At 41.5% G+C, this 25,321-nt stretch overlaps 1 protein-coding gene across 1 annotated transcript in view; it reads left to right on the top strand.

Annotated features, from left to right (window-relative positions):
* The window catches only part of KIF26B (kinesin family member 26B), a 312,864-nt gene that overhangs the window by 236,169 nt on the left and 51,374 nt on the right, over positions 1 to 25,321 (top strand). Inside the window, exons 6-10 of the mRNA XM_049830857.1 lie at positions 10,427 to 10,633; positions 12,227 to 12,320; positions 14,420 to 14,682; positions 17,592 to 17,775; positions 22,519 to 22,678. Coding sequence (XP_049686814.1) covers positions 10,427 to 10,633; positions 12,227 to 12,320; positions 14,420 to 14,682; positions 17,592 to 17,775; positions 22,519 to 22,678 — 908 coding nt within the window. The remainder of the gene's footprint in view (positions 1 to 10,426; positions 10,634 to 12,226; positions 12,321 to 14,419; positions 14,683 to 17,591; positions 17,776 to 22,518; positions 22,679 to 25,321) is intronic.

The following is a 25,321-nucleotide window of genomic DNA, read 5'->3' as shown; positions in this document are numbered from 1 at the left end:
GTAGTCTGTTTAGGTAAAGCAAGCCTTTCCTGTGATCTTAGATGATTCTTTTATTCTTACACTTTATTTTTGCAGTTGAAAAATGAGCATAATTGTAAATATATGTCTTAATCCTGTTAGAAGCCTTTGCAAAGCCCTGTAGGATCTTCAGGTGAATGGTTCATTAACAGTATAAATCATATCATTGCTTGGATCCAGGTTTTATGATTTCCTCCTTTTTCAAGTTTCATTTTGTTGGTGGGTGTTCCTAACTAGGGTCAAATTGTCCTTTTATATACTTGCAGATAAATAAAGAATTATTGCTGAATTCAATGGCATTATAATGTGTTACATTTCTGACTAAAGCATCTAGCTCCAATCCTTGAAGTTTCTGCTGATTGTTTCATGCAACACATGGCACTGGAGGCTGGTTATACTTCCCTTCTGGAAACTGGATTTCTCCTCTGAATACCTAAGCACTTATTAGATATCTCACCCATATTGCCTAATATGATAATTGTACCTTCTTCCATTTATATAGACTGTCTTTAGCAATGCCACCCTTTGCTTTCATTGGGATTCTTTTCCTCCCCATGAACTCCCAAATCTTTTTCTTAGTCAGTAGCAAGAACCATCCCTTTTACTGGCTGTCATTACCAACTGCCACTCCAAAGCTTTACACATCTTTCTCCACACTTATGTGCATTAAACTGCGATTTGTTACTTCTTCTGGCTTGGCTTAAATAATGTAAATCCTTCTTATCTGATTGCATGGCTACTCATTATTTATGGTGCTATGCCATACACTGTTATGTGCAGACTGGGGAATCTCCTTTTGTATGCAGTCATGGAGGTCATCTTTATGAATAATGGAAAAGCTTACAATTGTGATTATACATCTTCTGTGCAATACCTGTATATCCTTTGTTTCTCTAGCACTGAAAAGACATCTCAAAGACATGTGTAAGGGAAACTTTGTCTTTTATCTGCATTCTTTCCATAGAAAGTCTTGCTTCCTTAGACAAAAAAGCAGGGAGCGTTTTTCATCCGGGAATTGCTGTTCTCCTGAGAACGTATAATGCGAAGCCCTTGGTGCTACGCTTTCTCTAATGAGGGATGAGATGAACTTCCTGCTTAACTTACCAAGCCACATCCTATGCACCTTTTTCACAGCTTCACAAAAAGGGAACCCAGGGCTCTTAGAAGTAATATAGCAGACATAATTATCAATGCACGTGCTTGAGATATTGCTACTGTTGATATTGCTACTGCTTTCTATCAACACTAGTCCTTGTGGCAGCCAAGGCAGTACAGTCATGTTTTGCTGGAAAGGCGGGTTTCTAAGAGGAAGCTTTAATGAGTGAAGCAAAGTTCTCTTCAGTCTTTATGCACTGTAGCAGAATATGAGCATGGCCTATGAGAAAGAGGCAAGTGACTCACCACTGCCGGCTCCCTCCTTCCCTGGGGGCTGATGGCAACCCTGTGTAGGCAGCAAGAACCACAGCAGCCTTGTCATCAATCACAAGAGCAGAGAAGTTCCTTTAGGGAGGCTTGGCTCACTGGTGCCACACATGGGTTTGGCCGATCTATCTGTAGGATCTGTAGATATCAAGCTGGGTTGGAAGAGAACAGAGCAACATATGGTACATCACATGCTTGGGAGGTCACTACTGCACCACCTGAGTTTCTTGTATTTAACTTAAAGAAGAGAAAACATGGGTAATCTGTGTTCTGTGGCTGGGACTATGTCATTGTTTAACCCTGGTAGGCAGCTCAGCCCCACAGAGCCCCTCGCTTACTCCCTCCCAGTAGGATGTGCGAGGGAATTGGAAGGGTAAAAGTGAAAACTCATGGGTTGACATAAAGACAGTTTACTAGAAACAGCAAAAGTTGCACACACAAGCAAAGCAAAACAAGGAATTAATTCACCACTTCGCATGGGCAGGCAGGTGTTCAGCCATCTCCAGGAAAGCAGGGCTCCATCACGTCGTTGTTACTTGGGAAGACAAACGCCATAACTCTGAATGTCCCCCCCCTTCTTCCTTCTTTCCCCAGCTTTTATTGCTGGCCATGACGTCATACGGTATAGAATATCCCTTTGGTCAGTTGGAGTCAGCTGTCCCAGCTGTGTCCCCTCCCAACTTCTTGTGTGCTCCCAGCCTACTCACTGGTGGGGTGGGATGAGAAGCAGAAAAGGTCTTAATGGTGTGTAAGCACTTCTCAGCAATAACTAAAACATGCCTGTGTCAACAACACTGTTTTCATTACAAATCCGAAATGTAGCACCATAGAAGCTATTATGAAGAAAATTAACCATCCCAGTTAAAACCAGTACAGACTATAAAGTAAATTAAACAGGAGTAGGAAATGTTCCTGGGCATCAGCAGTCAATCATCCATACTCCTGCATTGTTAACAAGGTCCCTGGCATGGTGTTGGACCACTAGACTGTTCTCCCAAACAATTCCAGGCATGGTTTTTAAATTAGCATGGGCAAGTGACCATCCTGGTAGACCATTGGATATGGCCACACCATAGCAGAGGATGAGAATTACAGGGAAGGATGCTTGCCATTTTGTGCCAGGGAACAGTTTTTGCCTTGTTTAATTTACTAGATAGATACTTTCTATCTAAAGACCCTTTTGAAAAATTCATATTAAGTAAAAAAAAAGGAAAGTGGGAAACCCTCTACTCTAAAAGGTCACTGAAGTGAAGCAAAATATCTGATTTTGAAAGGTAAAGAGATCTCATGCCAAGGAAATGAGATCTTGAAATTTGTGGCAGCCAACTGTACTTGCTATTCAGTGAATCGGAGTGAGAGCAGCAGAGCAAATTTTTGCGGTAGTGTGTTAGAGGCTTAAGGCATCTGCTGACTCTACTGGTAGGTGCGTGCTTATGTATCTGCAGATCCACTGCAGGGAAGACAAGATTTGCCAGCTGATCCCATGTTGTTCATGCTGGGATCGTTGAAGGCTGTTTTGCTTTGTTCAGTTCTCATGATAATGCCACTACCAGTGATGTTTAAAGATCCTCTCCAAAAAAAAGAAGCTGGAATTTCATCCCTGCACATAAGCTGAGTTAGGCTGTTGTTGGCCCCGTCATAGATGCAGGTACGCTTCTGTGGATCTATGTGCAGGTATGCGGAGAGTGTCAGAAGCTGGGAAAAATCCTCCCCCTGCTTGAGGCAACATGCAGACTGCCCCAGCTATGCAGGTCTGAAATGCAGGCTTCCCTCAAAGAGATCAGAAGGTAGCAAAAGGAAAACCGGGAACACATAGTCTGTTTGCTGCATGTGGGGAAGCTTAGGGAAAGGTTATTTCCATGACAGGTTGATCCTCATGTCTTTTTTTTTTTTTTTTTTTTTTAAAGAGCAGAAGAAAGTTGCAGTGTTCTGTGTTAACCTTCAGTAAATGCTGAAGTAGCAATGTGACAGCTAAGTGGCTGGGCGGATGTACATGCTGGTTTCAGAGAGCGTCGGTGCTCAGCACTGTCTTTCGACCATACCAAACTTAGAGTCACAAAACTCAAAGCTACTGCTGATGCGAACAAAACAAGAGGTCACTGAGCCATCCCCTATGACCTGAGCCTATTTCACATCAGATTTTACTGAATTTATTAATAAAGTTACATCATCCAATTGAAAAAAGGGTACAATCCTGATAAGGGCAAGTTTTTCGAATAATACAATCAGTGTTTGGGTACAGTAAGCTACTTCCCATTATTGCTACGAGTGCAAATTAGTTTAACTGCTGTTCAGGATGGGGTTGGTGAGCTGGTAAAGTTTTAGCAATTACACAAGAAATAAACACAGGGACAGTTGTAAAAAAGAGGACACCTGCCAAGCCCTAACAGTGGTGTTTTTTCAATTGTTTTCACTGCTTTTGCAAAGCGGCAGAGCAGTAACAGTAGCAGCCATTTCCACAGACAACAAGAGTGATCAGGCCTGAGTGTCTTCTAATTTGTGCTGAAGTGAAGCACCGAAGCCTACAAGAGTTACTTTAGTGAAAATAGAGAGGCAATGAGGCCTGTTTACACATGCTTCCTGACCAGCTTACACTGGCATAATTTCCCCCAGTTTGGTTTTGTTGTTGGCGTTTTTTTTTTCAAATGTGACCAGGAGACTTCCATTAAAGCAACTGCCACTCATACAATTCTCCATTTGTCTCATTCGGGTTCAGTCTGTTTATCTTGACCTCCTAGATTTCATGTTAGCACAATCAGTTAATTGACTCATGATCTGTAAAAAAGATCGTTTAAAATGCCCAACTGACTGTTTCCATATTCTCTGGGCACTATAGAAAGGCTTCTAGCTTTACATCCATCATGCAAAAGCATGTATGTTAATAAGCATTTGGGATGTCAGATTTTCCTGTGCTGTAGTATTTTGTGGCTGGCTACAGCAAAAATGCGTGCCTGCCACCATTATTTACAACTGTAACAGTGAGAAATTACAAACCCCACTCTTCATTAACCTCCAATAAGGCTGTTCCTGCAGCCAGTGATTGCCATTACATTGATGGAGTGCTAATACAGCTCAATAGCCCCAGCTGGCCTGTCTCACCCGTGACTGCATGGCAGCTCCTGCCTCCCACCACCACCCAGCACATGTCCAGCAGAAGCTGCTCAAATGATTGATGAGAAAAGCAGCTCATAAAGGCAAGCACGGTGCCCAAAGCAACAGCTGTCTAGCCCTGTCCCTGCAGTAATTAGATAAATGAACCCCAAACAAAATCTTACAGGCCAGAGTAGAAGGAAGTGATAGCATCCCCAGCGTCAATCTCCAGTCGCTTGTGTTGCCTCATTCTAGCCTGTTGGTAGTTATTTGTGTTTGATGCAGATTTGGCACAGCTTACCTCTCCCACCTTATGTGCGCATTTCACTGGGGGTCCTCCAGACAGACCCCCGCGGGCACAGGAGACGTGGGAGTGGCAGGGGCTGGGGCTGTACTCTTGTTCTCTTTTTTTTCCTATGGCATCCGTTCTACTTTGCAGAGCATGCTGAACCTTTGTCCTTCTCCACAGAGCAAGAACATAACAAAAGGTCCATGGTAGGTCACAAATTGAGTTTAGCTTAGCTGGGGAAAATCCTGCAATTAGCAAATTCCTTCTTCAAGAAATAGTTGGTGTGTCTATAGGGATACAGTAGATAAAAAAGGAGGAGGCAAAGGAACATGGTTAAGGCAGCTGAAATTGTGATAGAGCTGATTAAAAGGTCTGTGCTTATTTTTACAGTACAGAAGCATAGTGATATTACAGCAATTCCCCTATATCTTCCCTTGATACTACTGAATGGTACCTGTGAAGGAACTCTTTAGTGCCGATAATTACCATTTACAGAGAAAATTATGAAAAATGTATATACATTAAATTTTTAGATATATTCAGAAAATGTATATGCTTTTTTTTAAAAAATGGCATATATAATTTACATGCACACACACACACACGTATAGAATAAATACATACACAAAAATCCAAAGAAATGCTGTTGAGGAAACCTAAACAGTGAAGCTCCGATTCTGTTTTTGTTTGTGGCATTGCACGTCAGGAGTAATATTGTGGAATTCAATGACTGTAGAACATATTCAAGGACAGAAGAAATCTTTGTAGGCAGGAGCTGAAATCCAGAGAAGTAAATGGGCGTCCTGTTGGATGGAATAGTTGTCAAAATGAAATCCTGCGAACTTGCAGAAGAGAACACATTAAAAAATGCTTCCAGCACGAGCAGAATTAAGAGGTAAAGTTATGTCCTAGAAAAAGCACAATAATGCTGCAGAGCAAGTGACCTTTTCTTTTATTCCCTCTCTCCACTCTTAAACTAGGGTAATGCTTGCCGAGTTCAGCCAGATTTGCATGAGTGTAAAACCAGATCAAAATTATGCCCAGGTTGTTTGTTTTACCAGCAGCACTTGTCTTGAGACTGTTCTCATGTTTCCCTGTAGAAACAGTCAGGGGTGCGTCTAAGGCTGAGTGCTGCCAAGACCTGATCACTGGGATTCAGATAAGAATTTCTGGCAGACTAAGTGGTCCCATTAATCGCAAGTGGTATCTCTTAAACCCTTCAATTACAGGAGATTAGTGGGAAACTGTAGCATTGGACTAAAGGAGTAATGACACGTAGGAAGCGAAGCAGAAAACCTGCTTTCTTCTTTTTAAGGAGAAGTTCAATTTACAGTTTATTTAAATATAAATTGTACGCATAAAGTATTAGAGTTCTTAAACTTCACTGTTCAGTTAGTTTCAAATTAACCGTACTGTATTTCTGCCTTCCCCAGAGCAGTACTGTGATCTTCAACCTGTCTGTTCCTTAAATTGAACTGAAGTCTTTTAAGTCCATTAAGTTCCTGCACTATCCCCATAGCTGACTGAGTTATGTTCCCTCGTCCTCGCACTGCCTCCCCCGTGGCATGGATTGCAGGGGCCAGCATGGACTCTGAGCCTCCCCCCGCTACCCCCAGATATAAATTGCACGGACTGTGAAACGGCAGAGGCGGCGGCCATGGTCTCCCATCGTTTCTACTGCTGTAGCTTAGTTGATTTACTCTTGTCATAACTACTATTGGGAAATGCTTTGCATGAATCCTTGGGTTTAGGTTACATGCATAATAATGTTTAATAATGGAGTTCCTACCTAATAGCAACTGCCAGTCCTTTGAGGCCTGGTAATGACTGAATATATCAGTATGCCTTGCCGTGAAGTAAGCTGCAACTCAGCCCGTTGTACAGGTGGGGAGTGTGAAACAGAGATTGCATTGCTAGTTCACAATCGCACTGCATCTGAGGCACAGATGTTAGGAGAGGTCCTAGCTCCCCAATCTCAACCTGATTCCCAGACCACAAGCCTGCCTGTCTCCTCAGAAGATACATCCAGCTCAGATGTTTTAAAATCTGTTTTGGTCTGCCTAGCTTACTGTGCCACAGTTATGTATGCGGTTCTGAATCCCAATACGTGTTTCTCAGGACTGAAGTTTGCCTGTATCTTGCCTGCGTGTTGGGCTTTTGCTGTAGTCACAGCTCCCATGGCGTAATAGTGGACATATATTTTGCACAGCCAGGATCTCATTGTCTTCTCAATTAATGTAATGTAAATCAGGAGTAATGTGAAAAAGTTACACTGGTGTGAAACTGGCCTGGAAGAATACTTTAAGATTTACAAATTACCAGATGAGTTCAAATAATCCATTGCTACTACTTATGTTCAGTGTCCATCACGCTCATGCGCCCATCTTTATTTTTGCTAGCATGTGATTTTTGCTGAAGACTGTCACACAGATTCGTGTGTGCTGCTGAATTTGGGCCATGGGCTGTGCTGCCAAGGGAGAGCATTTTTATTATGCTTACATAAAGAATAAATTTAGCCTACAATGCAGGAATCTACGTCTCAGGTAATCATATATACCTGTGGTGGTATAGAGAAAGCAAGAAGCATCTGTGGAGTGCAACTCTTCTTATCTGGAAGGCAGATCCATAAAACAGACCACGTGAATTAAGTGCCTATTTCTCTCTATTGTCTACAAATGAGTCAGACAACTGACTTGGATGGAGACAGCTCCTGCATGCTGTTCTAAATGGAGGTGAGAGGAATTACCCCTGATAAGCTGTGCCAAGGTGCGCGGACATCTTCGTGCCAGCTGCCAACAAACTAGCTTCAGAGTAAGAAGTGGTCCAGCTATCAGGATACCTACATGTAATCAATATGATATTCCTCTGCCCTAACACACATGGACATGGTCTTTTCCACCCTAAATAATTTTGTGATTCTATGTAGATGTGGTGCTTAGGGACATGGTTTAGCAGTGGACTAGGTAGTGTTAGGTTAACAGTTGGACTTTATGATCTTAGTCTTTTCCAACCTAAGTGATTCTGTGATTCTATGATTCTATGAACCATTATGTCTCAAAACAAAAATCCCCAATGCACAGGAAATACAAAGGTTCATGGCAATAGCAGTATTTTTCTTGAGAAATGTCTATATTTGCCAGAGTTGAGGAGCCAAATGGTCAGAAAATGTATGCTGTTAGACAACTCCTGGGAATTCTGAGTTGAGCTCTTTTTTTATAGTGGTTCATTCAGTTTATCTGATGCAAGTAAATTTTTAGGATTTCAGTTAAATTGGTCTTTTACTCCAGGGAAAGAGAAACCTGATGCCCCAGCTTCTATCACTGTAGCTGTTGGAAGTTAGGAGGATTTGCAGTATCATTTCAGTAAGAAGTGACAGGTATTAATCTGATTTTGTGTGAACAGGTTTAAATCAGGACCCAAGCTGGTGATATTACACTGTAACAAAATTGGTGTAGCTGAAGTTAAAACTGAATGCCCATGCAGTTTGAGGCCAGAAAGAACTCTTAGACTGTCTGTATATGAAAGGTTGTTAAATTTCACGCACTATCCATTCTCCAAAACTCAAGGAAATTTAGCCCCAGGGTATTCAGGTAACTCTCCTTTCCACACAAGGATCAAGGATCTGGAGGGCATGGATTCATAGCAGCAAAAAATACACATAAACCTAAGGTGAAATAGTTTTCTAAAGCAGAGCAAGTATTTTATTTAAAGCAGTTGAAGATTACCATTTATTTTGGTTTCCAGCAGATCAGTCTAATGCTTTTGATATTGGCATCTGTTTAAAAATGTGGGACACAGTAGAAAAAGCCAAAGGCATCCAAAGTTGAAAATAGGAAAACAGATCAAGTCTGATACTGTTCTTTGTTTTCTTGCTCCTCTAGGATTCACAGTGTTGTACTCCTTCCCTTCCCTGCTAATTTAACTAGTGCTTCTGAGCTGCCAGGAGACCTAGGGCTGGAATAAACATTCAAACCTTGACCAATTCATGTGGACTGATGGGGTTTTGGCTGCCTTTGTCCATAGTAGAAATCAGCTCTGCTTAGGCTTGGGTTTAGAAGAATGCCTTGGGCAAAATATTGGATGTGGCTTTTTTTTCAGTTAGAGGTTAGGTTTCATAAGCAGCTTAGCTGAGCAGTTGAGAAGAGAACCCATTCATACCCAAGCAGTATTTTTCCTCTTTCCCTCAACTAATTGTGTCAAACTGAAATCACATGCACAGATGTGTGACCGTTTCACCATCTAATGACAACTTGTTTTCCCAGGTTAAAATATATGTAGTCAAATTACCACTGACTCACAGTTATACAGAGAAGACATCAAAAAAAATGCTGAATAATGCCAATTAATCTCCGGTCTCATTCTGTTGTATTCAAAGGAGTTGTGTCAAAAATTGATTTGCCCGGATTTTACCTCTCAAAGCAGTTGATTTATTTACTTGTGGGTTGAGCTTAGGCCAGTATGAAATGAGATCTACCTACAAAAAGCACCAGCCTCAGTGAGGCCAACAGGGACAGCAGCCTTGTCTAACTTTTAGGGCTACAACCTCCTCCCAGGGTGTGTCTGCTGTTCTAACAGCAGATGTCCTCCCGCCCTGTGATGAGGTGACCCTCTGTGGTCACTTGCATGCTAACCGTAGGTGGGTTTGATACAAGTGGCATACAATTAAGGGGCATTAAGATAAAAGTTCTGTCTATTTGGTGTGAAAGTCAGTCTGCTCTAGGACAAAGTGCCTGCAGGTGTGGCTAGAGCTGACAGAGAGGTGATGTTTGCCCTGTAAATTCAGGAACTCATGTGTCTGCAGGTAGGGAATTTATGGGGAGAACCAAAGCCAGACCGATTGTCATCAGATTTACTTACATCTAAATTGCTTACTAACTGGGCTAAGAATGCGGTATAACCTCATTAAATCCATGAATATGTATTTTTGTCTTAGGAATAGCATCTTATTATGTAGCCATTTAATGAGTTGTGAGCTAACATGTTTTAACAAATCTTTTATCGCTTATTACATTCCACTCCCTTGACGATAATTTCAAAATCTGACCATTAAAACAGGGATCTTTTCACAACTCTTTGATGGTGACACTTAGAACTGAGTACTTCATCTTTTTGCATTTGGATTAGAAGCGAAAGGTGTAAATTACAGATCTGGCTTTTATGTGCTTTTATTGATCAGACTGCTTCGCAGAAACTGCAGGAGTTCTGATAGCTTAGCAGTCTAGATTACCTTTCAGCTTTCTTAATTGGGCCACTGGGGTACCGTTAATTTTCAATTTATATTGAGAGTAAGACCAGGTGATGTAGTACCTCATCATTAAACTTGAGTAACATTGACACTAAAACACCAGGATGTACCTCGTACCTCTAAATACACAAGTTGCGTGTTGAAGTAGATGGAGATGAGTTCTGGTTTTATTCATTGTGTATTTTAGACCAAATTCTGCCCATAATAATTACTGTGTCTTCACTGACTTCCACTGAGACACTAGCTACAGCAAGCAAGTATGATTTGTTTGAGTGTAATTGGAAAGTTCATTTAACATACCAGTCTAGAGCATCCAACAGACTAATCAAATGTGATCATCTTTTTTGTGTGTTTGCTGACAGGTCAAAGTCATGGTGCGCATCTCTTCCACACTTGCCAGAGACACATCTGAGTCCAGCTCTTTCTTAAAAGTTGACCCCCGTAAGAAGCAAATCACGCTCTATGACCCATTGGCCTGTGGAGGTCAGAATGCTTTCCAGAAAAGGGGAAACCAGGTTCCACCCAAAATGTTTGCTTTTGATGCAGTTTTCCCCCAAGATGCATCACAGGTAGGCAACGTGTGATCAGAATAGTTATCTAAACAACAGCATGCACTGGAGCCAAATTTGTTTCTGCTGCAACAGTAGTACTTTCAGTGGAGCTGGACCAGGGCTGAATTTGGTCTGCAAATGTCATCGATAATGAAATCAGCTTATTAAATTCTATCTCGATAATTTTGTGCTTTCTTTATTCTTCACTGTAAATAATTGCTCCTAAAATTATACATGCAATAAATGTGCTAAATGGTGCCTAGTAGGCAATCCTCAATATCAACAAGTTATTGTATATTATAAAATCTTATTATTTGGTGTATACAGCGATCTGACCAGAACTGCAGTTGTCTAATGCAGTCTTCTATTCATTAAGAAGTCAAGGATTATTTATGCAGTGTTCTATTCTGCAGTTTACAATAGGATGATGGGGATATTAGTCCACAGATCTTTATTCATGTGTATATATTCAGATTTCTTATTTTTATTAGACTTCTTTGGTTTGATGAACTATGTTACCCAAATGTCATGAGGAGGACAGTAGAAGAGTAAAGTAACATTACAAAGTATAACTAGAAAACAGTACTGTAAGGCTGTTTCTGTACTCATAAGCTAAACAGAGTTAGAACACAGGGCCAGCTAAAGCACTGTCATATGATCGTATCATTAGGTCGATCCCTGACCTAGTTCTGGTCCGGGCAGCTAGCACCTCCCAGACTAATGCCTGGATGCAGTTCAAGGGCTGGCCTGTGAACCATCCTTTTCCTTGCCCACTTTATTTACTATTATAGGGATAGTCTAGAAATACCCATGAACTAGGTGAATTTACATGATTTATTATCAGATGCAACGTGCTTCACATAAAAGCCTAAAGTGCGAATTCTGATTTAGTTTCACCCACTATTGATAGGCAGTTGCTGTAGAAGCACTGTAGACCATTCAACCTCCTTGAACCTTAAATCTATCTTAAATTTAAGAATGCCCAAGGTAAATTTGTGTGTTGCACTTCTTAAAATACTGCTACAGTCTTCAGGATGGAATCTACTGCTGCAAAAAGCTAAGACTCATAACAATGTAGAGAAAAACTAAGAAATGTAACCTAGCTAATACCAAAGAGGCTGTTTGTTCCCCTTACATTCCCTACCCACCTGATAGCGGAATTGAACTCAGGCCATAATTGGGCAAGTAATAGAGCCTGTAAAAGCTCCTCAGTATTTGACTTTTTAAATCAAAAATGTATTTTTAAAGTCCCCTAAATAGGCAGTTCTAACCAACCAACCGCATCCCGTTACAGTATGTGTATTTTGTTTAACGCCATAAAGGATGTTGATGCTTCAGCAAATAAAACTTACCTGACACAGAGCAAAAGTCCTGCTTCATGTGCTTACACAAGTAATATCATTCCCATCAATAGCATAGGTCACATGAATGAGGCAAGCAGGATTAGACTTTTTGATCCTTCAACATCCTATCTGGAGCACTGATGACATTACGACCATTTTCCAGTGAAAATACTCTGTTGATTTTCTTTTTTATTGTTAATGGTTTTCTTTTGTTTCTTTTTTTTTCTTCTTTTTTTTTTTTCTTTTTCTTTTTAAATACCTGTGACAGGCTGAAGTATGTGCTGGGACTGTGGCTGAGGTGATCCAGTCGGTGGTCAATGGGGCAGATGGCTGCGTGTTCTGCTTTGGCCATGCCAAGCTTGGTTGGTATTGTTAAATTTCCCTACTCAAGCAGCAAAGTGAATATTTTTAACCCAAGATTGCTAGTACATTAGACTAGGGGAAACAAACTTCATTTGTCTGTGCATAGTAATTGTATTTGAAAATGGTAAACTGTGCATGACCTTGTACTACACCTTCACCTCTTGCTTACACATCTGTTCACTTTGTATATTGTCTAAATGTTGGACAGCATGCTCTTTGAAACAGAAGTTATCTTTGAGTTGTTGTTTCATTCCGTCCCCTGAGTACTATAGCAATTTTTAGCACCATCTTCAATTGTTAATGAATGATCCAACAGTGAATTGTTAATGAATGATCCAACAGTGATCTACAGTTTTACAAATGTGCTTGGTATTGGAGACTGTTTGCCAAAATACCACTTTTATCAAGCTGTGTAAAGGCTGTGAGTATCCACTCAAGTACTTGATGTTTGTGATGGCCCTATTCAAGTGCTGTGACTGGGCACTCAAATAATTTGATTTATAGACTATTCCCTGGTTAGACAATTCACTCATTACTAACTTCTTCCTATTCTGTCTCCAACAAATCCTGTTCTAATGGTTAACTGAATGTTACCAATGGATCAAAACTCGCTCTTTGCAAATGCATCAACAGCATTTCAGGTATTCATGGAAGGACAATAAAAAGGAGATCATCATCATTAACATGTTACTCTTTTGAAATAACTGGATTTCAAGAGTAATCATGTATTTTTTTCATGCTTGTCTAACAGTATTTTGAAAATACTGTCTCTCTAATGAAGAGGTTTGTATTGTATTGTATGTGTGCAATGATCTCCATTCTTTACTGTCTCCAAGAAACACAGATGTACGTATACAACTTAAAAGGGCAAATCAGTTTTTCAAGCGATAAAGAAGATCAAGCTGTATCAGGCCATGATTATCCCAAAATATAGGCAACAGAAACTGGAGAGTACTGAATGCTGCAATGCCACCAGCTCTAGTGCAATGAATGGAGCAAGGCCACTGGTCCAACTAACTGCAAGGCCCCTCAGGGCCAGGCAGGGGTAACACTAGGATGAGTACTTGGATATTTAACCCCCTGTGACCTACCGAACACAGGATGGCAAATGAGATGGAAAAGACAGCCACCAGATAATGGCGCCTCACAAGTGCTACATGTCCTTAGGGAGGCTAGGGCTTTGCTGGAGCACAGCTGAGTCTCTGCAGTTTCTTCGTTAACTGCACCACCACCATTGCACCAACCCTGGACACACCCAGACCTTGCCACAGACGTGTGCATAGAAATATTTTCTTCACTGATCTTTTTCCACAGAGATTCAACATAAGAAATGAAGCAAGGTAGAAGCCACAAATACTTGCCTGAAAAGATGTATACCTTTATCATTTGGCTTATAAATTTAGGAGCTTTAGAAAACTTGTCTAAGAGCATTGTATGTAGTGACACCTAAAAAAGTATGATAGTACTCTGTGTCTGTTCTTCATCAGCAAACTTTTACAGCAGAGACAAGCCAGAGCTATAATTGCAGAATCAAATAATAGCAAACCGGGGGAAGGTTTTGACCCAGATAAAATATTTCTTGTTGTGGACCCACTTCTGCACCAAATGACCACATGTACCTGGGTTTTTTTCTGGATGAAGTTACACTTGTATGATCCTGGGACCAGGTTTATGTCAATCCCAACCCCAGCATATGAAGTGTAATATAGTGCTTTGAAGTAAAATGGTATTCAAAGAATACCACACTCACAGTATCTAAAGCAGGGATTTTTAGAGACCATGGCACTCCTGCTCTGTTCAATTCCCCCCACTATTCACCCACAGCAGAGGCTGCAGTGTTGCATGGTAGGGACCTGCCTGGGGAATGGGAGATGTCAGAAGAATGCATGAGGTAATGATTTTTGAAAACAGCTCAAGATTTAATCTGCATTTTCCATGTACTATTTGTCTGCCTGCCTATCTTTCTCCCTTGCTGACTGTCCTTACTGTAGTGAAGAAGTTGTTTTCATGAGGCTGTGCAGGATAATCTCTCTTGGCGGAAGGCTGTGAAGGTCCTGGGAGTGATTTTATCTTTTCTTCATCCCCCCATTTGTGACAGGGAAGTCATACACCATGATCGGAAAGGATGATTCCATGCAAAACCTCGGCATAATCCCTTGTGCCATCTCCTGGCTCTTCAAGTTGATTAATGAACGCAAAGAGAAGACAGGAGCCCGCTTCTCGGTCCGAATTTCTGCAGTGGAAGTGTGGGGGAAAGAAGAAAATCTGAGAGACTTGTTGTCAGAAGTGGCTACAGGCAGCCTGCAAGATGGCCAGTCCCCAGGTGTCTACCTTTGTGAAGACCCCATTTGTGGCATGCAGGTAAATCCAAAGTTCATTTTACACTGAAACAAGAAATGTGGCTTTTATTTTGTTTGTTTGTTTTAAGCTATTGATATGGTTCAAATTCAAGAACTACCCAGAGCATAAAGTTTATAGACTTGAAAGTGTTTACTTTAAAACATGCAAGAACTTTATGACCTGCAGCTGCAGGGCCATCTGCTCTCCTGGCCTAAATATTTGTACCTCTGGTATAATAGATGTTGAGCAGGGGCTTGTGTTTGCAATAAAATGTGAAAACATTCAGTCAAAAAAAAAATTCAACTCATGCTTAAAAAAAAAAAAGTGTGATCTCTCTTTTGTAAAATAACAAGCTAAAATATTTACAGTACTGCACAAATAGCTGGACACCATTAATATGGCTGTTTATCTCTTTATAAACTACATTATTTATAGCACTTGCTTTAGCAATGTTGTAGGAAGCATTAATTGCTACTTATTAATTGCTGCCAAGAAATAAATTCCTGAGTTGGGCAAGCCAAGAATAACTCGAACTCTTTTCAGGTTTGGAGGTTTAGCAGGAATGATTAACTGGCTCATATATTTCCTGGGTAACCACTAGAAAGTTTCAGCAGCCCTGTTTTTTTCCCCCCTCTTGGTTTGAGGAGAAAAAAAGGCCTAGTCTTTCCTTTTGCTGTCTGTGAGGGAATAAATCTGAATTTTGTATGACTAGATGAAGAGGGAGCAAACCAGCATGATGGAGCTTGAATACATTCTTTCAACCTTAAAGGCAATGGCTGCTTCCATCAAGAACCTGCAGAGCACTGCCTATCCAAGGATGGGGAATGGAGGGAGGAGGGAACAGACCTGCAGGGTCATGTACCCTATTTCCAGCTCCAAGCATCTAGAAATCATGATTCATATCCACAAAAGTCATGAATCGTGAGATTTTAAACAGCAAGTAATAAATTTTGTGGTTTATCTCTTTGTGGTTTAAGCCTTTCAGACATACTTAGATCATATTTTCCATTCTTTTCCATTCTACCCGAGGACTACAAAGTTGTGTCTTGATTTTAAATAAGAATTAGGGTTCTCGTTCTCACTTGACTCCTGGCTTTAGTGCTTTATGAAATACTTACAGTATCACAAGAAGTCTCACCCTCTGGTATCCAGTAATGGATGCAGTCTAGTGAATATAAGATGGGAGACTTGAGTCTTCACAGTTCCCATTGGGGCAATAGATGGGCCAGTTAAGATCTGCATTAGCATACGCATGTTGCATATGTTGCATAACTGTGTAACAACTAGCCTCTCATTAGAGCTTAATTCTTTACTAAGGTATTTAAGCACAATAGCAATAATAATAAATATCCCATTTTTGTTGCTTATTTTCATATAGGTACAGACAGAACAGCTACATATAAAATGAATTATTTTAGATCAGTGGAGAAAAGGTAGCTCCATGAGATGTCTATGTATCTCTGTAGTGTAAAATACTGAATTAAATTGCAAGAAAAAAAGCCTTTTTATGTGTGTTTACAAGACATAGCGATGTTCTGGAGTCATGTGTCCTATACCTGAATTCTCAAAATCCTCAGATGAAGGGAGGATATTCTATTATAGCCATACAGAGATGCAAAATCAGCAGTGTGGATAGCAAATGAATAATCACCATATGTCATACTGTCTGTCATTGGACCTTTCCAAGTATGCACATTTTCTTGTTGCTTACATTAGTGGGATCAGCCTACAGACTGGCCTGCTTTCTGCTTGCCTAGTTAACTCCTTCCTTCCCCCCTCCCTCTTTCTAGAGAGAGCTTAGCCTTCAACTGTGCCACCCCATTCCATGCACAGCTTCAGCTTTATCCCTTCTCAGGCTGAGTAATGGTCATGAAGAGAAGACAGGAGCACTGTCTTCTTTACAAGAACTTAACTTCTAGCTGTATTATATAGCAGCGGAACAAACCCTGAGAATGGGAGTTCCTCACTGTTTTTAGGCCAGACAGAACAAGTCTATCCTATGGGCTGTGGGCCAGCTCTGCGTACTGCCAAAACTAATGCCATCAGATTATACTGTCACATGTCTCTTCCACAGACAAACTAATCTTAGGTGACATGAAACACGTATGCGTTCCTAATGTTATGGGGGGTTAATAATATCTGCCCTCCTATGCTGTCTGTCCCTTTGGAGAGAGAAGAGCAGGCTGGGGACTGGGACTGAGGTTCAGCAAATGTGAATGTATGCATATTACCTGCCTCATTCCTTTTAATGAGTTGCCCTGGATTGTGAACAGGTGCATAAGCTTGTGGTACAAAGGGGAAAGAAAATGGCTTCTCTGCTGTGCTGCTCCCCCCCATACTATGGGGCTGAACACAAGCATCACTCCTGTTGTTCCCTGGATTTTTCTGTGGATTGCTGCCTTCTAACACTTGCTGAAGGGTAACATGTAGTCCTGCCCCTGCCAGTCTCCACCAACTGTTGAGTTTGACATTGACATGTCTTCCACAATTTTTTTTTTTTCCACTTCTAACCCTCAGAACGACACAGTGATTGCCAGAGCCAGCAATGCAGGGAAAAAAAAGGCAGTGAAAACAGTGAATAATTAATAAGCATAAATAGCTTAAAATTCTGGGAAAGTGAAGGAACAAATCTATTCATCTGTCCAGCCCATAGGACAGTTTTCAGTTGCTGGGGTTTATTTGTAACAACTCCCACGAGAGGTACCCCAAGTAAGAACCCTCAAAATCCTGGATTCAATCATGGGGCTCCTGGAGGACATGGTATTGTCATTACCAGTGTCAGGAGGGTCTCACTCCATTGGGCACCTCCTCCTTTTTGGTCCCATCAGAAGCCAACCTATCTACAGTGCGCGTTGACTGCGGGAAGTTGTCTGGTAGTGTTGACTTGTGTGGGAGTTTCTAGGTCATTTCTCCTTTGTGTTAACCCGCAGCTTCAGAATCAAAGCGAGCTCCGCGCCCCTACGGCGGAGAAGGCTGCCTTCTTCCTCGACGCCGCCATTGCCTCACGTCGCAGCAGCCAGCGGGATTGCGACGAGGAGGATCACCGCAACTCCCATATGCTCTTCACTCTGCACATCTACCAGTACCGCATGGAGAAGAGCGGCAAAGGCGGAAGTAAGCTGTCTATTTGCTCCCTTTGGTTTCATCTGTGCCTGCCTGGAGACTGGCTTTAAGCAAGCCTTTAAACAATATTCTTTAGTGGTGAAAATTAGCAGAGTTCTCCATTCAGAATGGGGTGGGGCCATTCATACTAGCAGACTGTCCACCTGCCTGTTAAAGGCCCACCAAAGGCCGTTAAAGGCCACTGGGGATTATTACCATTAATTGTCAATTTAGTTGCCTTTGTAAAGATACCAACAGCTCGTCCTCAGCACTGCGTGAGCCTCTGTATCTAAAAAAAAAAGTGCTTTTCGGATTGGCTTTTAGTATTATCTTTACTGATAGTGTTGAGGTCATGGATTAAAATATTGTGGCAACGGGCATTCCCTGCTACCCTTAGATTAGCTATTCCTCTTTGGCACCTAAACAGGGCAGTCTGTGTGGAAAATGATGCTGCCAATGCATAACTATAGCTTTTCTCAGAGATACATGATACTTTAGTTACTGGCCCAACTACATGTACACAAAGCACTCTCAGGGTTCTTTGTAAAGGCTCTGGGCTTCTCAGACTGGCTTGCTCCCTCTCTTTGCCATAGATGATTTCACTGGCTTGTGTCTTTACTTCCATCTCCCACTTGTAAGTGAGGAAAAGATACCTCCGTGTCTACTTTTATGTTTCTGTAATTTTCAAAGGTTTCATTTGACTCGCACCATTTGTATTTTTTTATGATATTTATCTTCTGTTTCAAGTCTCCCAAATTGTTTATAACTGGAGATATACAAAGGGGCTTTTCTTAGTAAGTTCAAGTGATAAAAGATTTGTATAATATAAGAAGCACCCCCACAGAAAAAGAAAACTTTCACATTAAAATTCTTTTTTTGAAATAATCATTTTTTACCAGGAAGAAATGTTTGAAAGACACCAGAGACCTCTGCTTCTTTAAATTTGTGGGCTTAAGCAACTCTGCAGAAACAGCATATGTTTCAGCTCCTGGCTCTACATAAGTTATTTGAAATAAGGAATAGATTGCAAGCTATGATGTGTAGTGGGTGAACACCACTGCAGTATTAATGTCTAATGTTTGAATGCAGAAAATTTACAGTGACAGTACTTATAAGATAGAAAACCCAAAAGTTGCTCTAAAAGGAAATGCAGTTTACATGTGTTTAAGTAATAACCCCTGTGGAATTGGCAGGCAGAAATCTCAGTTAACTAAAGGTTTATTAATTAATCACCCTGCAGTGGAAAGGAAGACTGCTCAAATGGACTGGTTCATAGCAATAAAGATGGCTGATTTGCAGGGAATTATTATTGCAATTATTTAATGCTCCATGCTTTTTACTGCATGCAAGTACATGTACACACAGTCCTTTTCTACTATTTTTAAATGCAATTAATAAAAGGGAAAAAATATTTTTCTGTGGCTATAATGAGTCATTTTAAAAAAATAAGACATCATCCTGATGGATTATAATATGGCATGCTTTGCCCACTGCCTGTAGTTATATCTTTGTCTCATGGCCATACCACCTCCTGTCTTCAAGGTCCCATATCTGAGTGGCCTCACAAGCCAGGCAGGGTCAGATCTCGCTGATAATTGAATGAGGGGGGAATTCCAGCTGCTCAGAAAGGGCGCCTAGTGATTATCACTGTCTCCTGCTGTAATGAAGGACTTTTCAGAAAACAATGTGAAGATAGTAGAGATATATAGATTCCAGTAACAGGATTAAAAAAGGATAGGAAAAAGAAAAAAAAAAAAAAAGAAAGAAAGAAAGAAAAAGAAACCCAGCTTCTAAAAGGTAAGAGATTAAGGGCTGGCTAACATACGATTTTGGTAAAAAATGACTGTTAGTAACGCGTTGGTACTGTACTTACCTCCTTGTTAGATTCATTACCAGGAATGTCATGAAGCAGGCTTAGCACCACTGAAATAAATGGCATTGTGGCAGAACTGGCACAGTCATTTTTCAGCTGTCAGCTCTGAAAAGTCTTTGCGGCCATAGACAAAAACAAGTGTTAGGATGTTCCGCTTCTCTCTATAGTTGCCAGGCACGTTAGTGGAGAACTTGCCTAACAAATAACTTCATTTTCAGATCAAGCAAGTGGATCTGCCATGTTAAAAATGTCTTTCTTTGAGTTGTAAATTAAATAAGAAGGAAAGACTTGATAATTTCTCTTATTCTGGATTTCCTCAACATGTATAATAGGAATATGTGTGGAAACAATATGACTAAGATTTTGAAGGGTAGTGATTTCTCTCATTTTCTTTTGTTTCTCCAATGTCTGGTAATCTTAGCAACAGGAATATTTATTATATGTAATTCAGAAAAGTCACCTGCAGTCATTTTCAGTAGCAATTAAACACATTTCTTTGTTTTTCTAAGTAAATCATTGGAGGATACTCAAAAAAGGTAATTTCAGCCTTCTGAGGATAGCAGTCTTAGAGGACTCAGGGACTCTTAAGTCTAAGAGTTTTAAGGACACTTAGAGAGGAGGCAAAGGTCCTCCATGAGCAGTCCGGAGGAGGTGAAGGTGCAGCTGCCTGGACGGTTGCCCAGGAAAGCCTGGCTTTCTGCAGTGAGTGCAGGAGCCTGTGGATACTTCCTCCTGAGAAGTATCCCATGACCGAGAGCACAGTGGTGAAACTTCCATGGACGTGTTTAATGGGTTGTCGTATAATCTGGGACTATTACAGCGCTTTGAATGTCAAGCCAGCAGCATTAGTTTTAATCAGATATTTATTCTTCACTTCACTTTCGTGATAATCAGCATGACTTAACCAATATCACAGTATAATTTAATACATGGAACTCCTGTGTTGCCTAATACCTGATGTAGCTGAAGCACTAACAAGACGTAAAAGAAGTAGAAGTTACTGTATTTTAACAATTGTTGACAGAGATGCTGGCTACATTTTTGGAATATTATTCTCAAATCCCATAGCATAAACCACTTCCACAGAAAAAGTCTTCTTTCTTTTTTTCTCTCTGTTTTGCTGCTCTTTTATTTTCTTATCTTCTTTTCTTCCTTCTCTTTAATAATTTTTCTTTTTTCTTTTATCATAAAAATCTACTTGTAGTTTTATTGTTGTTCATTTTAATTAGCTATCACCTACAGCTGAAACAGAATTATAAATTGTATATAACATATTCTACAGAAAGGCTTTATATTTTTATGGAAAGTTTTGTGTAATGCAAGACACCAAGTAGTAGCAATAAGCAGTCAGCCCTGTGTTCTTCAGTGCTTGCAAAATGAAATCTCTCTCTCCTTATTTTTTCAGTGTAGGTTAACATGTTTTAAGTTACAGCTAATAGTTATATATACCTTTAGTAGCTGTATGTTTTCTATATTTATATACATTTTTCATAGTAGACTTTCTATGAAGGAATATGCAACATGATATGATCATATATCACCTTTTTGTCAGCATGTAGAAGTTTTACAAGTGTCTTCTTCACATATCTATGTAAACCTATTTCCTGCTACCTCCTATGGCACCTACATGCCTGTATACCATGTGCCTGTACCACAGCTACTGAATGCAGGGTCATTGAAAAAACATGCTTGTGGTTGATAAGAAATTCCCAAAGTAATGAAATGTATCTGGAAACTTCTTTCCTAAGGTCTCCATCATGTAGTTGCTCCCATCGCCATCTTTGCTTGTGAACTGGTCTCCCCCCACAGCTAATACTTTTTTTTACCAGATGCCTAAGTTGAGGTCCTGTGTCAAAATGGTTATGAATTTATATGCATAGAGGTAAACTCAGATGTGAAAGTATTTCTGCTTCTCTTTAAGTTATGTTTGTGTCCTCAAATAGTGCTCTTAACTGTTGAGTTAAGATCCTAGAAATAAAACTGCCCTTTCCTACAGATTGCTTCTAAACTAACTCTTGAGAATAGGGAGGAGTGGTCAATGATCAGATGATAAAAAGACCCAGCTAGAAAATTGTCTTGAGGTAATAGAGAATTAGAAGCACTTCTGTAAAGTCTATATAGTCCCCATCCTGGGTTCATAAGAAACCACAAGCTTTTAAATAGAGCAAATGTCTGTTAATCTTCATGTTTCAACAGTAGCGTCTTTTCACTTTAAAGGTAGTGTGTCGATACAGAGTAAACAAGAAAAAATCATAGGGGCCTACTGACAGTTTGACAGAAACTATTTTCAGAACAGAGCAACTTGTCATCAATCCATTACCCATGGCATGGCAAACCTTTTCTTAGCCCAAATGATAATGTAAAAGTATATAGACTTAAAGCAAAGTTGAATGTCCCACAGACACCACAGGTTCTTCTGAAGATCCTGTATTCAAGATGGGAAAGATAAGAGAAGCTACCACAGGATCACTGCTCACCCTAGCAGCAATTCCCAGCCTGTAGATTTCTGGACAGAGGAACAGTAAAGACAGAGACAGAAACAGAGCCAACTCAGGTACAGGCTAATAGAGCTATATTTAAAAAAAAAACAAAAAAGCACAAGCAAAAAAGCACAGCAGTGACTCTCACAGAGTTAAACCTGCAGGAGCCAGTGAGTACTGAAAGCCTCGGCAATTTTGAAGCAAGTCCGGCATGGACAGCAACGTGCAGTGATAAATGCTGACAGTGAGTTAATAGGACCCCTACAGTTTGTTGCTGCTAACATGAATTAGGAAATGTTTCTGGATTGTTTCCTCTTCGCAAGTCCTGGCGAGTCTTTTGCTTTCCTGGGAAGCTGCTTTTGGAGGCACATGCTAACTGTTTGCTTTCTTTGTTTATGCCAGTGTCTGGAGGTCGCAGCCGCTTGCACCTTATTGACCTGGGTAGCTGCGTGAAAGTGCTCAGCAAAAACCGGGAGGGAAGCTCTGGCCTCTGTCTCTCATTGTCAGCACTGGGCAATGTCATCCTGGCCCTTGTCAATGGAAGCAAACACATCCCGTACAAGTAAGTAGTATTCTATGTTGCACCTAATGAGAGGATGCTTGCAAGCGGTTTGCTTGCCTGGGCCTGAGGCAGACTTGGGGTAAGCAGGGAGGCAGTCTGCTGGGCTCACTGCAGCCCTCCCGAGGTCTGGCAAAATCTGCCTAAGGTTCAGTGACACCCGATCTAACCTTACATCTGGTAGCTACGCTGTGTTTGACATTCAGGATTCAACGGAAGAAGTCTGCTGGAATAGCACCCAGGTGTCCTAAAGATCTTAACACTTGAAGTTCAGCACATTAGGATTTTGTTTTCTAGGACTGTTCAAAGGTTTTTTTAATGTTTCAAAGCATCTGAGAGCCAGTTTCATATTCGTTCCACAGAGACAAACATTGCTGCCATAATGCAGCACTACAGAGAAAATTATTTTGCTGTCTGTTGTGTGGAATTTAGTTTCTTGAAAATATATGTCACAGTGAGCATGCGTGTTTGTCATGAGATTCCTTCTGTGATCCAAGGTTACTTTGCATTTTATTTTTTGTATGGTTTGAATCTCAGTGTCAGCCTTTCACTCACAAAAAAGAAGTAGGCCCTATTTGTCACACTAGACAAGTGGCCTTTGCTGCTGCAGGTAGCTTCTGGGAAATGAGAGCAATTGCTCACCTAGTGGGTATGTTTTGTACTCATTTCTCTTCATCGTTGTCTCACCCCATTTGTCATGTGTGCAGCTCTGAAAGCAAGTTTGATTCATTACCCAACCCAGACAGTCATACAGCCTTCCTATTGAGAAGTTTCTGATTTTGTGGACAGTATTGCTTTTCTCTAGCCTACAGCCTAGTGAGTAGCAACTGGCATCACAGGAATGGCTTACTGTACGCATCTTGTAATCAAACTACTAATGAACGTCACCATTCATGAAGGACACGTATATGACATCTGGAGTTAGGAACAACAGGATGACATGAAAAATGAACCAAGTCACAGAGCGTATTTCAGTCCATACGTTTTACCCTTTTTATCATGTTAAAGGCTGCAAACATGACTATTTTCATAGAATCATAGAATCATTTAGGTTGGAAAAGACCTTCAAGATCATTGAGTCCAACCATCATCCATGCCCACTAAACCATGTTATGGAGTACCCCATCTACGGGCTTTTTTAATATCTCCAGGGATGGTGACTCAACCACTTCCCTGGGCAGCCTGTTCCAATGTCTGACAACTATCCCAGTAAAAAAATGTTTCCTAATATCTAACCTAAATCTCCCTTGCCTCAGCTTGAGGCCATTTCCTCTTGTTCTATCTCCAGCCACCTGGCAGAAGAGACCAGCACCCACCTCACTACAACCCCCCTTCAGGTAGTTGTAGAGAGCAATAAGTTCTCCCCTCAGCCTCCTCTTCTCCAGACTAAACAACCCTACTTCCCTCAGACACTCCTCATAAGACTTGTGCTCCAGGCCCCTCACCAACTTGGTTGCCCTTCTCTGGACACGCTCCAGCACCTCGACGTCTTTCCTGTAGCGGGGCCCAAAACTGAACAGAGGACTCGAGGTGCGGCCTCACCAGTGCCAAGTACAGGGGAACAATCACCTCCCTGCTCCTGCTGGCCATGCTATTTCTGACACAGGCCAGGATGCCGTTGGCCACCTGGGCACACTGCTGGCTCGTATTCAGCCGGCTGCCAACCAGCACCCCCAGGTCTTTTTCTGCAGGGCAGCTTTCCAGCCACTCTTCCCCAAGCCTGTAACGCTGCATGGGGTTGCTGTGACCGAAGTGCAGGACCCAGCACTTGGCCTCGTTGAACTTCATACGATTGGCCTCAGCCCATCGACCCGGCCTGTCCAGATGTCTCTGTAGAGCCTCCCTACGCTCAAGCAGATCGACCCTCCCTCCCAACTTGGTGTCATCTGCAAACTTGCTGAGGGTGCACTCAATCCCCTCATCCAAATCATCAATAAAGATATTAAACAGAACTGGCCCTAACACCGAGCCCTGGGAACACCACTTGTGACCTGCCACCAAGTGGATTTCACCCCATTCACCACAACCCTCTGGGCTCGTCCATCCAGCCAGTTTTTCACCCAGCGAAGAGTACACTTGTCCAAGCCATGAGACACCAGCTTCTCAAGGAGTATGCCATGGAGACAGTGTCAAAGGCCTTGCTGAAGTCAAGGTAGATAACATCCACAGCCTTTCCCTCATCCACTAGGCAGGTCACCTGGTCATAGAAGGAGATCAGGTGGGTCAGGCAGGACCTGCCTTTCATAAACCCATGCTGACTGGGCCCGGTCCCCTGCTTGTCCTGGACTTGCCATGTGAGTGCTCTCAAGACAAACTGTTCCATAATCTTCCCCGGTACCAAGGTCAGGCTGACAGGCCTGTAGTTCCCCAGATCTTCCCTCCAACCCTTCTTGTAAATGGGAGTCACATTGGCAAGCCTCCAGTCCTCTGGGACCTCCCCTGTTGACCAGGATTGCTGATAGATGGTGGAGAGCAGCTTGGCAAGCACCTCCGCCAGTTCCCTCAATACTCTTGGATGGATCCCCTTGGGTCCCATAGATTTGTGAGTGTCCAGATGGCGTAGTAGGTCACTATTTCCTCGTGGATTAAGGAGGGTATACTCTGCTCTTCATCCTCACCTTTCAGCTCAGGAGGTGGAGTGCCCTG

The sequence above is a fragment of the Accipiter gentilis genome, chromosome 28 (assembly GCF_929443795.1).
Source record: "Accipiter gentilis chromosome 28, bAccGen1.1, whole genome shotgun sequence".
Taxonomy (NCBI): Eukaryota; Metazoa; Chordata; class Aves; order Accipitriformes; family Accipitridae; genus Astur; species Astur gentilis.
The sequence above is the reverse complement of the archived record's forward strand: the minus strand, read 5'-3'. Positions and strand labels throughout refer to the sequence as shown.